Source organism: Puntigrus tetrazona, chromosome 23 (assembly GCF_018831695.1).
Source record: "Puntigrus tetrazona isolate hp1 chromosome 23, ASM1883169v1, whole genome shotgun sequence".
NCBI classification, from domain to species: domain Eukaryota; kingdom Metazoa; phylum Chordata; class Actinopteri; order Cypriniformes; family Cyprinidae; genus Puntigrus; species Puntigrus tetrazona.
The window spans coordinates 5,919,472-5,936,533 of NC_056721.1; the positions used below are offsets into that span (position 1 = coordinate 5,919,472).

The following is a 17,062-nucleotide window of genomic DNA, read 5'->3' on the forward strand; positions in this document are numbered from 1 at the left end:
ATGCATCCTTGGTGTTTTCTTTCCTTAAGAACTACAGCCCCCAAACTTCTGAAGTGTGTGTTAATAGATAAAACTGCACGACATCTGCGGCATGAAACTCTAAATAAATAGTGTGAGTTTCGTCCTCTCAAACTCATCTATTTCGCCTCTTCTATTTACAGAGGACACTAATTAAATAACAAAACTGCATCAAGTATTTTTCTCTCCCATCAATTAAACCCATGATGTTATCTTATTCAGGCCCCTTGATAGTGTGAATGCAAAAAAAAATCAAAAAAGTTTCAGAATGTATTATCCGTTTTTAATTTCTGCGCACATACATCTAAAGTCGATGTTAGAAATAAACGCGTTTGTTCTTATATTGCCTACAACATTTACTTGTTTGCTTTAAACAACTATTCATTATTCATATTAAAAACCACAAGCAAATATGTAAAAACTATGTACAGGCAACCACTGTTTCAAGGAGACTAGAAAGTGCAAATATTCAACCTTTCGAGTAATAATATTTTAAAAGAACATAACAGTAATATCTCTAAGCTTACAAACGGGTTTCAGAACAGTAGATGTTTTTCTCTCAGGTCAGAACCTCGATGCATCAGGGAAGAACAATGATTGCAGACCTCTTCTCACACTCGTCAACTCTTCCTCGTGCTACAGAGACAAAAACAAACTTTAATTCAGTCCTGCACAACTGTGTTTTAAAATATCAGTTCTTTTTTCAGCTCTTACTATTTCTTTGAAGAAACGCTCCTGAACTGACTTCATGCTCTTCTTCATCAAAGACATCTGCAACAAAAGCAAAAAAAAATATATATATTTTCTAGACAATGAAAGGTTAAAGTAGCTTGAACTGGATGTATAACTATTGAACCATCACAGACTACGCTTCTAAAAGGTTCAGGTCCTCACCTCCACAGAGAAGACCTCTTTCTCATACTCTAGACTTTCACACACGTCGGTCTGAAAAGCGCTTTTCAGCTCCTGTAATCTGAAAGAACAAGAATGAGAAAGACAGGCACTTGCATTACCAATCCAGTGTGAAACAGCACATACAAACTGATTGGAAGCACTCAATCAGCCACTAGAGAAACAGACAAACTCTCAGAAACATGCCTCACAATGCAAGCAAACACTGTTGAACTGTTTTCTTGCAAAAAAAATAAAAAAGTGTTTTGTGAAAATTTACACCAGCCTTTTTTTTTTAATATGCAACCCTCAGTGCACTAAAAAAAAGTACCTGTCTGAAAGTCTTTGAGCTGGCCTTTTTTAAAGAAATCACAAGATTCTTGGCATAATAGCATTAAAGAATAAACAAATAATTGGCATTACATAATTCTTGCTGTTTTTCCCCCGTTGCATCTTGTTAGCCATGAACAGCTGGAAAATCCTGTTTGTTGCTGCGACCCAGAACAACCCACATACTAGTCATAAGCAGGTCGTGTAGACACGATTGCATATTATACGAACAGAACAGTTATGAAGGGAAGACTGCTTCCATTTACATTAGAGCTGGGAAATCTATGACATTTATCTCATGTCCATGCAGCTGTTATGTTCTTACCTCTTGGTTCCTTTCTCTTGGTAAGCATGGAAGGCCAAGGTCTGATTCCCCCAGTAAGTCTGTACATACAGCGTGATTGAACCAAAGGCCATTTACACACACATACACACACATATATGTATGTATTTTACACATTTACCCGCCAAGTGCGTTAGCAATTTGTCAAATCAAAACACTGGTTACCGTCAATTCCTCCTCCATGCTTCTCAAAACAGTGTCATCTTGCTCCAGGTTTGCTATTTCGCTCAACAGGACTTGTTTGACTTTCTCCAGCCTCTGAGTACTACATATTAGATAAAGAAAGTAAATATCAGATAGGTTACCGGATAGAAACTCTGACCTCTTCAGAGTCAAGGGTCGTGTCTGACCTGTACTGGTGCACTTGGACACTGACGGATGACATGTGCTGCCCTAAAGTCTTCAAAGTCTGCCTGGTGTAAAGATCCATTGTCCTGCAGCGATTCTGACAAGTGCACAAGGTAAGTTATTAGAAAATGCTAATACACACTCACTGAGTGCATCAGGATGTGCAGCGGGTTTTGCATGCGAGGACGTGAATCTTCAAGAAGGAGCGGGCATGTTTAGCTAGGTTTAGTGATAAAAGTGAGATGACAAGCACCTTGATCTTTCTCTTAAGCTCTGAGCTGAACTGATGGCAGATAAAGCCCACCTGCTGAGCAGGCTGGGTCGGGTTTGTGTCTTCCTCGCTGGCATGTCTGTAGCTGGACCTTGTGCAGGATGACAGTGTCTCCACTGGAGGACACACACACACACACAGACACACCCATGAATCGTTCGTCAGCACTTTCAAAAACACACACACACACACACACACACACACTGGTACAGTGAGTGAACTTAGATCTACAGTTCAACAAGGCTTCTCAATTATTACATTTTTTATATTTTTGATGAAATCCTAGAGCTTTCTGGCCCATTTTTAAAATGGTCCACGTGACATTAGCCTTTCAACTAGAATTTCATAAAGCTATGAGAATACATTCTGTGCACAAATAAAAGAAAAATAGCAACTATTTAACAGTTTCTTCTCATGTGGGTCTAAGAGCTCTACTATGCACACACAAGCATTCAGTTTATGGTTGAACCACTGATGTCACAGCAATGTAAATGATGTCCTTACTACCTTTTAAAGGCAAAAAATGTTTCAGTTGTATTGCCGTCTGTGCAGTGTTAGAAAACTCTCAGATTTCATTCAAATATCTTCATTCGTGGTCTGTCTTACAGGTTTGGCTTGCTTGAAAATAATTAATGACGGAATTCAAATTTTAGTTTGAACTATCCCTTTAAACTTACCAGAAGCGGCAGAATACTGAATGTAAAAATATCAAAAGCAGTAAAAGGCCTCACTGACCCCAAACCATTTAAATGACGTTAACAACATATTCTTAGCCTTATTTTGTGCCCAGAAACACTTCTCTCAAGTCTCTCATTACTGGATATAGTCGTTTCCTTGGCCCTTTTATTCAGGCCTCCCCTGTAACTTCTCTTTCTTCTCCCATTCTCTGTGACTATGTCCTCCTCTTCTTCCTCTGAACTGCTCTGATCCTTCACCAGAGGTTTAGCATTGGAGCCTGAAACACAGCTTCACAACATCACTCACAGGATCAAATGCAAACTGGGCTCATTTCTTAATCAGGCAATTAAGAAAACAAGATTGTCCCATCAGAATAACAGTGTCTGATGAGTCAGGATTAATCTGCATCCAAAAAGCTAAATATTCAGTAGCGTGCTATATATTATATTGTACCTTGATTATATTATGTTATAAAACATCAACTTATAAATCAATCTTAATTAATCATCAACATTTTTGGACTCAATAAGGTAGTTTGGTTTGTTTTTGCAGCATCATGCTTGGTTGTAAAATCTTATTGATCCTTAAGCTTTTCATTGCTGTATATTAAAAATCAAATATACTTTGAGTAGCTGTTATTACCACGAGGAAAAATACTTCATGTTTGTAGTCTTTTTTGAAAGGTGATAAATACCTTTATTAGGAGTGAAGGATTTATTAGTAGGCACAAACAGCTTTCTAGGCTTCATTTTCAGAGCTAGCTGAGAGGGAGAAGGAGCCTTATTCTCTTTGTCCTCCTCACTTTCATCTCTCTCTGAAAGACTAGCGGAGTGGCTCAGGGTGAGATGCTTGAGGATGGCCGTTGGACCTGATTGGCAATTGGTACGAAAAAATACATAAATTGTATACTAGCAAATAAAATAAAAAAAACACAACCTAATTAAAACATCTCTTCACCTGACTTAAATTCTAGTCCCTCAACCTTACTTCCTTTCTGGCTTGCTGGTGTTTTCTATAAGCCGCAGAAGAACGAAGTGGCGTGTTACTGAAATGTAGTACTATGAAAAGTGTAACTGTGTTCAGAAATAAACTTGTAGAGCAGTACCTCTAACTTGTTGCTTACAGATACGTGGGAAGATTGGCTCATTGTCACAGAAATGATGGACCTCCTTTCAAACGATGCTGGGCTGGTTTTGTTCTTGACACCTCTCTGCTCCTCCTGGAAGTCTGGAGAGTCGACTGGACTCGGCTCAACCTGTGGGAGCGATGCATTACATGAATGTGTTCATCTTTACATCAGAGAGCTAATAACAAATACAACATGTTTATGCTCAAATAAAAGACTAGCAAAATGAAATTACACTTGTATTTGTACCTGGTGCCCCAAAAAACATCTGGAAACTTTTTAAACAGAGACAGACGGATAGCACAAGCGCACTTAAAAAACCTTTTTATAAAGCAAATATAAATGAATGGCTTAATACACTGGTCAAATGTTTGAGGATGGTACAATTATTAATGTTTTTGATAGAAGTTTCTTGTGTTCTCCAACACCGTATTTGTCTTCAGTGTCATACGATATTCAGATATCATTCTAATATGCTGATTTACTACTCAAAAAACATTTCTGATTATGTTGAAAACAGTTATCAGGAATATGTGATATATATCTTTCACAACTATTTAATGCATACAAGGTTAAAAAGAGTAGCATTTATTTGAAATAGACATCTTTTGCTATTATAAATGTATCACATTTGAAACATTTTTGCATACTTGCTGAATAAATGTACAACCTAAATCCCAAACATCGGAACAGTAGGAAACTTGTACAAATGCTTTAGCCACAGAAATATTAAGTTAGCTCTTTGTTTAGCATAATTTTTTTGTCAGTTACCGAAAGCCAAATATGTTGAGACAACTGTATGATCAGGACGTGCAACGAATGAGCTTTGAGAGCTGTAATGTAGCCCATTAGTACTCGAAATTTTCCATCAGTGCGATTTGAAAACATGCTCTATGTTTCCTGTTTACCTGTGCGGCAGGTGGAATCCGTTTAGAGCCTCTTGAGGTTGTGGAAACAGGTGTTATGGTGCGAGATGGCTGTTTCACAGCAGCTTTATTCCCTGGGGTTTTACAGAGAGAGGAGGCTTTGAGGGAACTGAGAGGCTGTAGTGGAGAAGAGTCGGCTTCGATTGGAGAGATGGACAGAGAACGGAGAGGTGTAGCGCCGGATCTCACGTTGGTTTTTAGCTTTTCGCCCGCTACAGAGAAAAATTAAATATAATGTACACAGCACAAGATATAATTTATACCACAGCCAATAATTAACACAATCGTTAATGAGCATTCTAATAGACAGTCATGTATTCATACAAATACAAACAGCTATTTTAGGGCACTTTGACTCGTACATCTCATCTTCTCAACGGAGGGAGGCGAGGCGAATGTGGAAGATAATCTCGCTGCCCAAGACTCCTTCTGCCTTCTGGCTGACCCCTGAGCAGATGACGTCTTCTTCGCTGCAAGATGCTCTGGACTACACATCTTCTTGCCTTTATCGTTCCTCTGACCTCCCAGACTCTTTGCAAAGACTTTATCTGCCTTTTTCTGTGCGTTCTTCTCATTTTGTAGTTTGGCTATGTCTACAGAGGTTTTCTGTTTTATTCCCCCCTGTTCTGCGGCTTTGGCTGAGACAGTCTCATGGAGCGTTGCTGCTCGCCAAACAGCCTTTTTCTATTCAGAAAAGACAAAGACCATTATGATTAGTCTGTCTAGACCCTGAAGATCTTAAATAAAGGCATTTACATCTACTGAAGATCCCTGTGAACCGACTGTGCTGAGTATCACATGCCTTAGGGGCTGGTGCTTTTTCACTCTCTGACAGACTGGACTGGTCGTCTGAGTCAGACGTCTCTCTGTAGGTTCTGGTCAAGGCTGCAGCTCTTTGCGGTCGTCCTGTGGTTTTCTTATTATTGATGCTTGGCTGCCTTTTATCCTCGTGTTCAGCCATTTTCTTCTGTCTCTTCTATTATTCACCCAATTCAATAGAAAAGCGAATAATTACTATAAACATGACTACAAAAAACACCTTATTTACCAATCAACACCTAATAACACCAGATAACATTATAAAAGTGACAAAATTTGGCTGTCGTTCTTACCCGTTTTGGCTTGATTTGTTCTTTCACTGGTTTTGGCGAAGGCAAAGGCGTATATGGTGATTTAACTGAAATAAAATGATAGTGCAGGAGATTATTGTACAGAAGGATGTGAAAAAGTAGTTTTCAGTCAAATTGTGTGTGTTTAAGTAGAAGCCACTCATCTATGCCGTAGTGTTAACCTCTGCAGATGACAAATAAGAGCTCAAAACAACAGTTGGAGATGTAAGAGACTGGTGTAGCATACATGCAGTGTCAGCTGGTGGAAAGATGGGTTTAACCGGCTGCCTGCTGTAGTCTGCCACTTTGGGCTTGGGTTTCCTGTTGGCTGAGTTTAACCAGCTGATCTCCGTCATGTTGTCTGTGTCCGTATCACTGAACAGCTTTTTCTTCTCATTTGCCTTGGGCGCCTAGATTGTAACACAACCGATTATAAAAAGTGGATTTTTTTGTAGGCCTGTATTAAATGAACAAATAATCCATTCCCCAGAAAAATGCATTTAATGTTAAACCTTTGTAAGATGATGTCTTTTAGCCGACTTGGAGGGAGGCTGAGGTTTACTTAGTGGACTAAAACAGAACACATAATGTAAATATGTAATAAAATACATTATGCATTAACAAGCAATGTTTAAAAATGCAGTTCAATGTATTGTTCAACACTAGAGGGGGCTGTTTTTCTGAGTTAACAGAATTACCTGCTTTCCACTCTGGATGCATCAGAGGATTTCTTTCTCTAAAGAGGGAAAAAATAAGTTTTTATATATTATGAATATTATGATATATTTTGTTTGCATTCAGAGCTACTGGTGTCCTTACCACACTAATTTTTGGAGTGTCTTCCGTAAATGCATAAACATCCCTGAGGAGATCAAACACAATGAATTGAGTGATTATAAAAGATGTTTTCAAACTAAACATCCCTAGCTGAAGGGATTGAAGTCAGTAAAATGCAATACTCAATCTGCTGCAACTCCTCGGATTTGTCTTGTGTTTTGTGCAAACTTGAACTCCTGGCAGCAGTTTTCTCCTGTAACACAACGTGCAAGGGAAAAAAATATAAGTTTGCATTACAACTGTACAACTACCCTGCTGGAAAAAACAGCATATGCTGGTTAGGCATGCTTTAAAACATGCCAACAGCATATAGTGTTTTTTCAACAGAGTAGATGTATTGACTTGACTTTACAAATCCTGTTTTCTTTCTAAATGACCTACAGTGGAGGATGGACAACCGCTCTTGTTAAGCAGATATCTGAAAGTGAAGGTAACGGTGTTATTCCATGTGAGGACAGAGAAAAAGGTAGAGCATGATTGCAAGGTCAGTCTGTGTCACCTTTTTGTAGTCCTGACCGGTTCATGGGATGCTGCTTTGGCAGTTCTTTTATAATGACTGGATATCATTTTCACCATATTATCTGCAGCATGTGTCATCTTCAGAACAATAACAACAAACACAGTTTAATATAACAGCCTTGATTAGTTTTCTTTGATTTATAGGCTATTAATGAACAGTATTGTGGAGAGAGGGCAGAAAATTGTGGGCAGAAAAGAATGGGATTGGAACATCCCTGGTGTTTACAGGCATTCCTGAAGTTATACTTTAAAAGAACATGCTAAATATATTTAGAATACTATAAAAGTGTGAACTGATTATTAATCAAAATATAAAAAATAATAATAAATAAAAAAATATGGGAAATATAGCAGGACCTAAATACTGTACATCTTTAAGCGTAATTTATAAGTAATTCAACCTGACTTCTGGACAATTTTCATGTTATATTTCAGACACAGAGAAAGCATTTGGTCTGTTTTAGGCTTCTCCTTATTTTTATATTTTAGACACCCATCAATTAGTGATGAAAAACTTGCTGCACGGTGCTGGTGGAAACAACATGAGACCGTGCTCAGCAACTGAGAGCGACGCGGTCTGAGTCTCACTCTTCATCACGCCTTTAGAGAGAAGTCATTTTTACGAGTCAGATTATAATTCAACAGTTTTTGTTTTCTTAACAATGAAATAATAATAATTTTGCTATTACACTCAAAGTTGATCTATTTTAATAGCTGAAACAATAGTAGTCTATAAGACGTTTTGGTTTTAGGGGGAAAAAACGGCTCGGGTCAGTAATTCCTATAAGCTGTCAGACACGGGCTCTACACCGAAACACTAAAATATATTTGAATTTAATTTTTGTCGGAACTTGCAAGTCATGCATTTTAAATATATTTGTAATTACACATCTACAAGGACGCTGCCTTAATTAAAATAGGACATTTAAATGAAATATCAAATAACACTAGTTAAATTTCATAATATATTAACTACAAGATCTTTTTTAAAAATACAATTTAAACATTTCAAATACACTATAAGGCATGACAGGTCTGATCCAAACCTGCATCACAAACATACTCAAATGCCACATTTTCATGTGCCTATAACTCCAGGTAATTGTAATACCTGCATTAGCACTCAACACTAATAATATTTGCTCTTTATAACATATTCCAACTAAAAGAGTCTCACATTGTCACGGTCTGATGTGTAGCCCTGACCCTCACTACTCTTCCTTCTCTTTTGTGCAGCTCTAGCAGGCATGGACTTCACTGACTTCTCCATATTTTCTTTCTCTTGACCTGCAGTCCTGTGCTCCAGCGAGGAGCCTGCCTGGGCTGTACGGCCATCTGTACCCTGCTGCTCCCTCACCACCTCCTCCAGTCTCTGAGTGAGCTGGGTGTGCAGCTGCTTCTGGGTCAGGGCTCTGGATGCACACTGCGCCGGGGACAGACGCTGAGGAGGGGGATGAGAGCCACCATCTGGAGATGGTTTCACAGAATGCAAAGTTACACAAAGCCACCTGATTCATATAGTCACAAAATATCCGGAACAGTTTCCTAAAATCAAGATTTGAAGAATCTGTCAGATTTAGCGAGTAAATAATTAGATGAATTCAGCTTCAGGATCAAAAAAAAAATAAATCATTAACTAGAATACACTTCACTCCTTGAATAGTAGTGTAAAGAATAAAACATAACCAGAGTAAATGGTTATATTATGTGAGAATGAGACTGCACAGTGATAAGAGTCCTGAAACTAGCACAGCTATGTAGGAAATTGGTTCAAACTGTCAATTATAGTATGGAGGTCATAATAATACAAAAATATTTTACTACAGAATGTCGGGATTGACCAATCACAATTATGCATTGAAAAGTCACGTATTGTAGTTTATTCTTTGCTGATAAAACATACCTTACATATCTGTTAACTCACCTGACATTTCAGAGCGATCTTTTTGCAGAGCCAGCAGGGATCTGGATACAGAGATTCTCCTTTTACTAGAGTTCAAGCTCCAGACCGCAGGCGAACTGATCAGTGGATAGACATCCAAGCATACATTTTATTGTGAGCAGACAGAATCCTCTCTACAATGGACGTAATGTTCAAGAGTTAGGAAATCAAAATGCTACTAATAATAATAATATACTCACAACGAGCTTCCCTTTCTCACAGGTTGGGAGTCTGGGACTACACTGTTATCTTTCACACAATGAAATAAAATAAAGTTAAAAACATTTAAGTATGTTTATATCGACAGTGAAACTTCCTTAGTATGATTCATATAATACCAAAAGCATCCTCTTCATGGTCAGCATGCACCATCTGTACTACTTTGTCTATAGGGATATGCTGCAAAAAATGTTACATTGTCATTCAGTGTAATACAATATTTATGTACAAATGGAAACAACTAGCTTATTCTGACTTGTATGTTTTAAATTACATAAAAGAATAAGGAAGCGTAATGTTTTAAATAAGTAAAAATCTTACTGACAAATGGCAAAACCTAGTATAGAGGCATATTTAAAAAACAGCAAAAACAACTCTCATCTCTCTCTCTCTCTCTCTCTCTCTATATATATATATATATATAATATTTAGAGCACCTTGTGAAATTTTTTTTCTTTAGCCTTTATGCCCTGTAATTTCTGTTGGTCTTCATTGTGAGCAGCAGGGGTCGACTAAGAAGACACAAAAAGATTTTACTGAGATTACATGCACTAAGGTAATAGCTCACCCAAAAATGAAAATTACACCATAAACTACTAACCCACAAGCCATTCTAGGAGTATATGACTTTCTTCTTTCAGTCTTTTCAGAGTTTTTAACAAGTTTATCCTGGCTGTTCCAATCATGGTAATGCTGGTGGATAGTGGCTATTATTTTGAAGGTCAATAAATTGGATATATCCGCTTTGACGTAAAACTAACCCTTGCACCTTCAGGGGGTTATTACATGTCCTCTGAAGCAGACTGATGGGTTTTTGTAACAAAAATATTTGTAGTTTTAAAATTACACTTATTTTCTGCGAGAACGCAGAGTACTGGCTTCTTGGCTGTCTTCTGACTCGATGTAAGACATAAGTTGCGTCATACATTGAGTCGTGGATGTTTTATGTCGCAGTGCGAATATATTCGCTTTACGGAGCTTCAAAATAATGGCCACTATCCACCAGCATTACCAAGCTCAGGAGAGACAGGATATATTAAAAAAAAAAACCTCAGACTGTGTTAGTCTGAAAGAAGGAAGTCATATACACCTAAAATGGCTTGGGGGTGAGTACATTAGGGTTTAATTTTCATTTTTAGGTGTACTATTCCTTTAAGCAGTTCAGTATACTGCTTTATGAATGTAACTGTTTCATAAACCCTATTCTCCATTTGTTTTTATCAGAATGAACTTGAATTTGAAGTGAAATGTCCTGCAGAGGTTATACCTGCGCTTGATTTGCATGGGCCTTCTTTTGGTTATTCTCGCACTGAAAACTAAGTGAAGGCACACTTGAATAGGTTTTAGACAACATGAGTTCTCTAAGTTCAATCTCCTTCTTCCTCTCTGAAGAGCTCGTCATCTGAAGAGCTGGTTTCACCATTAGCTTTGACACTACAAAAAAGTAGTTACAAAACAAACATTTTAACAAACTGAAAGGCCATTTAAAATTATTATCAGAGCTGAGACTGCTTACACTCTTGCTGTGCGAAACTACAAAGCCATCTGTGATATTACACAACAATTGCGTATTTATTGATTAGTCATAAACAACGTAATGGACCTACCTGAAGGTAACACAGAGATGGAGGAACAGCTCCCCTGTTTACTTCCCACACTGCCAGAAATGTACGTACAAGACTCAGACACCTTCATTTTTATAGGAGTTACCATCTGAGAAAAAGAGATTCACATAGTTAGAGCAAGAGCCACTGTGATGCCATTAGCACATGCATAAATAATAATAAGAGCAGAAGTGACAGAGGTGAGTCAGTGCCACCATATTCCAGTTGTTAAAATTGAGAACATACAAACTTGGCACTTCAACAGGGTAAATGAGTACAACAGTTCACCGAAGTTAATTATACAGGTCATCTAATTTAATAACACGCCTGGATGCGTGGTCCAATAAACAATCATGATTATAATTAAGCCCCGATGAAGGCAATTACACAATAGATATTTTCATCAGGCAGCTGGTGTTAACAGAGGAAAATGCCTAGTTTTTAAAATAAAATCCGACAAGCAGGTGTGTTTCACAAATGACCCGAGAGGGAACAATATTCAGCTAATAAAATACCATCGGACCTGTGGTCAGTTTAAAGCTCTCACAAAACACCATTACGCTTTGTAAAAGCTCCGCAGACATCCTAAAATTGTGAGCCGTCTCACCTGGAGGGGCACATTGTTTGTGTCTGGTGTTGGATGTGTGGGGGGCTGGCAGGAAAAGCCATGCTTGATTAATGATGACCCTTTTCCCTCTGCACGCAAAGGGGACACTTGACTTTCAGGGACAAAAACCTGTTCGTTTAAGAGAGACAGAGATGAAGGCACCCTGCAATGTCACAGTTCACCTTAGGAAGACGTGACTGGCACGTTTTAAGGCATCCTTTGAGACTGACTCACCTGTGAACTTTCCTGTGAACTCAGGTTGACGTGAACAGGTGTTTTCACAACAGAGGACTTCCTAACAGACGTCTGAAATACAGCAAGACGGATTGAAAACACCACTGCTGGCTTAGATTTAATAATAGGGCTGCCTACTAAGAGTCGACTAATTGTTTGTCGACCAAAATTATATTAGTCGCTTAGTCACAGAAAAAAAAAAACCACATTGGTGAAGTCATGCAGAAAGTTAATGGCTGCTCTATGGCAATACAGATGATTCATATCGTATCATTCATCCACCACAAATATGGCTTATAATCTAAAATATGTAAGTATTAGCGACTTGGCCGCTTAATCTAATGTTAACCTAAAGAAATGTGCACTATGCAAGTGTCTGTACGGATGCTAAGCAGCAGCGCTCACTGCAGGACAGATGTCAGGACAGACTGCATATCATAAAATCATATTTTGAATCTGTAAAGACTCAAGGTTTATTCGTGTGCACTCACAATAACAAAACGCAATTTTGTAAGATTAACGAAAGCAAACCGGATGCGCTTTCTTCCGCTTCGGACTGTGAACCTGAGGGCGAAACCCAGTGCATATATCTTTGCATTACATTAAAAATATATCTACAGAGAGCGAAATGTCTACTTTGAAATGAAACATATTTTCAGATGATGTAATCTGTGTGCTGATTTAATCTCTTGAAACGGAAATGAAGAAAGCACTTGTTCATCAGTGAATTATTCAAATGTTAATGAAGCCTCCTTACTGTTTTTCCCTGACACATTTACAATCGTAGCTTCGGTTGGTGCAATGTGGCAAGCTTTATGCATGCACTCGAGTGCTTCTTGGGCTTTGTAGGCAATTAAAGGCTCGATATAATGATTTAAACGGATTATTAAGAAACACGCGATTAGTCGACTAATGCTCAAAACTAGTCAACCAGAAAAATCCTTAGTCGGGGATAGCCCTAAAGTTAGAGTCATACAGCCTCTTCAGCGCAAGTGATGTGATCCTAATGAGCTCATAAAACAAGCATTTAATCAACATCATCATATCAAACCAATTATTTAGTTTTGAATCTAACTAGATAACCGATTTCTACTAAAGTAACATCAGCCGCATCCCTCACCCTGTTCTTAGCCTGCCCAAAAACGCTCTCTGTGGCCCGCAGGATGTCTAGAGAAGAGCTGAATTTGATGGTGACTCTGGAGCCCTCTAAGTTGTCGAAGCAGGCCGGCTCGGTCAGAACCAGGTGAAGAACCTTCCTGCCACTCTCCTCTGTGAGATCAAATATACATATGTGCTTTCGTACACTGCTTCGAACAAATCCTGACCTCAGAAAGATCAGTATGGATCAAAAATTGTTTTGTTTTTTGCAGGCTGTTTTTTGTAGTTTCAAAGAGCTGTTTAGCGTGGACAGTGCCGATTGTGTTACCTTCTACTGTGTAACTCTGGACCTCATTTTCAACTATACACAGAGTGCTCCACTGGCCATCCTGAAAGGAGAAAGATATCTATTCATTTCTTATAGAAAACTGTCAAATGTCATTAAAACTCCCTGTAAGTTAAACCACAGTTTTGTGCTTAATTATAATCTTAATAAGGGATTCCTACATTATTTTGTCACCCGAAACCCTTACGCATTAAATTGACTTGATATTTATACCCTTCTTTTCAGGCTAATTTATACAATAATTTGACAAAACATACTCACGGTTTTTGTGATGTTAGTTGGTCACATGACCAAACAAAGGTAATGCCTCACTTAATGCAACATTCTGGTGTATTAGGAACCCAAATTTAATATTAATAATAATTATGTTATAGAAAAAAAATATTGTTTATTTACAATGTTAATATTTATGTCTTAAATTCTTCACTGTTAAATTTTCAAACCTTCAAGTTTTTATTCTTCTATTATACTGCTGTAAACCTAAAGAAAATGCATGCAATTATACAAAAGTGAAAATGAAAGCTTTTGCATGTTGGATTCCCCAATGCAAATTATTTGCTGTGTTTTCCCTGAACCGAGCTGCTTTAAGATGCTGAATACAGCAGATCCTACTGTGATTATCATGCAGCACCATTTATTTATTGTATTTTTGCATTTGATATAATGTTTAGCTTTTCATCAACTCACAAATCCCCAGGGCTCTGCAAATCCCCATTCGGGAAAAACCCTGTTATACATTATCATTATCCTTCTTCGGTGTCTTAAATGTAAGAAGTGGCCACTGTGAGAGACTATTAAGTCATTACCTCCTTATTAGCCGCACAGAAGTAAAAAGAGATGCTTTGACTTCCTAGATTGAAGTCAATCCAGAAAGCTTCCAGGTTCTTGTCCTCTGGCATCAGAAGCTATAAATACAACAAAACAGAAATATGCATGTGCTTCAAAACTGCACAAAATATATTCCCATACTCGCCCTTATAAATGTGAAAACTAACCTCATGTTTGTCCAAAAATGCCTCCAGGCAAGGGTAGGAGTACACGCTGTGAGAAGATAAACCAAGACATGTTATACAATCTATAAAAAAGCCAAAGCTGTCAAAAGATATTAAGTACCTTCTCCCATCTCCTTGCATGCCATTGACCATATTTAGAAACTTCCTACAGTCCTGTCACAAACATAAAAACACAACCCTATATGACCACAGAAATTCAGTACAAAATGGCTTATTTCAAGCCAGACCATATTTACGGTCTCAAACTGAGAATCCTTGATTTTCTTGAACGCAGACGAGACAAAGGTCATTGTGAACCAGGAGTCGGCCAGTTGAGTCCTCTGAGCGGGTGAAGCCATTCTGCAGAGGGCCTCCATTAAAGACACCTGCAAATCATAATCTGAACCACAACAGTCACCGCGTGAGCGCAGTCTAAAATGAGCTTCGTAATGATTAATATTCTTCCGATCATTTTTAAGATCACACTTCTTAAACGACTAGATTTTACACCAACCTCCACCTTTGAGGATTTGAATGGCCACTGCGTTCCTGATAAAAACACAACACACTACAGATTTAAAACACAAGCATACTCGGATTTTCAAGAATAAAGAGGAAGAGAGAGACTTTTAGATATACGGTTAAGTACTTAAGGCTCGGGAGACCGATAACGCATTAGCATTTAACGTACATCATAGATGAAGCCTCTTGAGTTGACAAGATCTTCTTTTTCTTTTTCAGCTCCATGGGAATCTTTTCCAGAATAGCATTGAGCTTCCTTGCTGCCTGTCAATTACAGCAAAAAATAATCCTTCACACACCAGCTCCTGTAATTCAGTCTCTTTCTGGAAAAGTCTGGGTAAACACAGCTCGAGCGACACGCCGCGACTGAAGGTGTGGGACGAGTTTTCAATATGGCTGAAATGATAACATCGCGGCGTATCGCTGGTGACTGAACCTGTGAAGTCTTTCCATTACGAAATGCAACGCATCTCTTACCTCTTTCTGTATCATGATGTTTATTTGCGCATCAGAGGCCAGTCTGCCAATGTGACTAAGCAGAGCTTCGGTAACTTCGTATGTGCCTGAGGGAATACACACGTTAAACTGAATGCAGAGCACTTTTAAGCTTCCCCTTTGTCTTTATTTTTTTAATCTGGAACAAAACGCTCACCTTCTTTACAACTTTCCTGAACAACCTGCAAAGGTAAAAAGACACACGCGTATCAGAATACTACAGTACAGCATGTGTGTGTATTTGATCTCCTTGATCTTATTTCTTTGCATTTACATTTGCTGATTCTGATGTAGCTGATCAGAAAAATTGTATTGGTGTTTAGACGAAAACACAGCTAATGATTGTCGCATTCTATCATTAGAAACATTGCAATTTAATCGTTAGATCCTCCCCAATAAACAAATAAATCTAAATGGGCCATTAACAAACCATCAGCGCATCAAAGAAGTCCTCGGCCAACTTTATCATCGTCTCATTTCTTGACGACCCTGCCTCCACCCACAGCTTCCTGGCCTTCTCGAACCACTGCACCATGTAAACAAGCGTTGCAATTCATAAAAACATGACTTTTCTTCACCAAAACAGACACCGAGAGAACAGAAACACTGATTATAAACTTATCTTCTTAACAAATCCCTGGGAAACCGCCACAGATATTCCTCTGCCTCCCGGAAACACCAGCATCTCGCCGTATTTGTGTAAAACGGTGAGCACCAGGCAAGCATTGTCCACGTTTCCCAGATCCATTTCCTGCGAGAACGCGCAGCATCACACATACATCCAGCGAAGACGTTCATACAGTTACGGAGGCAGTGTTAAACACATAACTAACCCTGATGAAAAGCTTATCGAGCTTGGTCATGAATTGTCTGGAACATTTTATGGTGGTTTCTCCCTTGTCTTCATTTTTGAGTAAGGCTTTTTCTAGGTCCTGGAAGTTATTGTGTTTAAAAGCCTCATCCACCAGTTTCTCCACCTGAGCGATACAATATAAAGCGAACCTTGTGGTCTTAATGAATTAAAAAAAACCCATTTGCTATAATTACAGAAAACAGAAGCATTTCAGAGGTGAGAAGCATGAAGTAAACAGCGCTTTTGGGTTTAATTCTCACCTGATGGTCCTGCACGGGTGCCATGATGCACAGACGATGACCTGTTTTAAATGCTGAAGACATTAACTAAATCATAAATACGACTCTCAGATGCAGATAAATCACAGAAAACAATTCCGGGAAAGACGAGGACTCGGCTGTCTTTAAATGTCAGTCCTCATGTTTCTCCGAATTCGTATTAAATTAACGTTAACCAAAGAAGGAGCACAACTAACTTTATGTGGTTTAGCTTTGTTTATGTGATGTGAGTTAATAATCAATATGCCGTCTATTAGGCAGGATATGCTGTTTTTGAGCTGCCGATAATACGGCTTAAGTGATTTACAGCGCAGTCACTGAAAATACTGTCGCAAAACAATAACGTTAGATATAACAGTACAATGAATGCTGTAAGCGATCATATTAAATGTAATAATTATATATTTAATCGTAGCTATCTCGGGCTGTCTGCCGGGCGTTCAGATCTTACCTCAGACTATTACTGACGTTTTAAC

The 17,062-nt window shown here is 38.4% G+C and overlaps 1 protein-coding gene across 1 annotated transcript; it reads right to left on the reverse strand.

Annotated features, from left to right (window-relative positions):
• Window positions 1-301: 301 nt before the first annotated feature.
• sycp2 (synaptonemal complex protein 2) lies at window positions 302-16,592 on the reverse strand. Its single transcript, XM_043225392.1, has 40 exons — window positions 16,569-16,592; window positions 16,289-16,432; window positions 16,078-16,206; window positions 15,886-15,990; window positions 15,613-15,637; window positions 15,438-15,523; window positions 15,130-15,224; window positions 14,953-14,987; window positions 14,696-14,838; window positions 14,560-14,612; window positions 14,442-14,487; window positions 14,253-14,351; window positions 13,429-13,507; window positions 13,123-13,271; window positions 12,003-12,074; window positions 11,769-11,897; window positions 11,165-11,270; window positions 10,825-10,991; window positions 9,321-9,438; window positions 8,574-8,863; window positions 6,860-6,967; window positions 6,739-6,776; window positions 6,553-6,610; window positions 6,288-6,450; window positions 6,044-6,108; window positions 5,734-5,907; window positions 5,294-5,615; window positions 4,914-5,143; window positions 3,985-4,134; window positions 3,837-3,891; window positions 3,574-3,747; window positions 2,962-3,156; window positions 2,879-2,894; window positions 2,184-2,433; window positions 1,933-2,027; window positions 1,748-1,847; window positions 1,565-1,623; window positions 913-991; window positions 733-789; window positions 302-654 (listed from the first exon to the last, which is right to left on the reverse strand). The coding sequence occupies exons 1-40, from the start codon at window positions 16,590-16,592 to the stop codon at window positions 583-585; spliced, it is 4,554 nt and encodes a 1,517-aa protein (XP_043081327.1). The 3' UTR covers window positions 302-582.
• Between the last annotated feature and the right edge of the window lie 470 nt (window positions 16,593-17,062).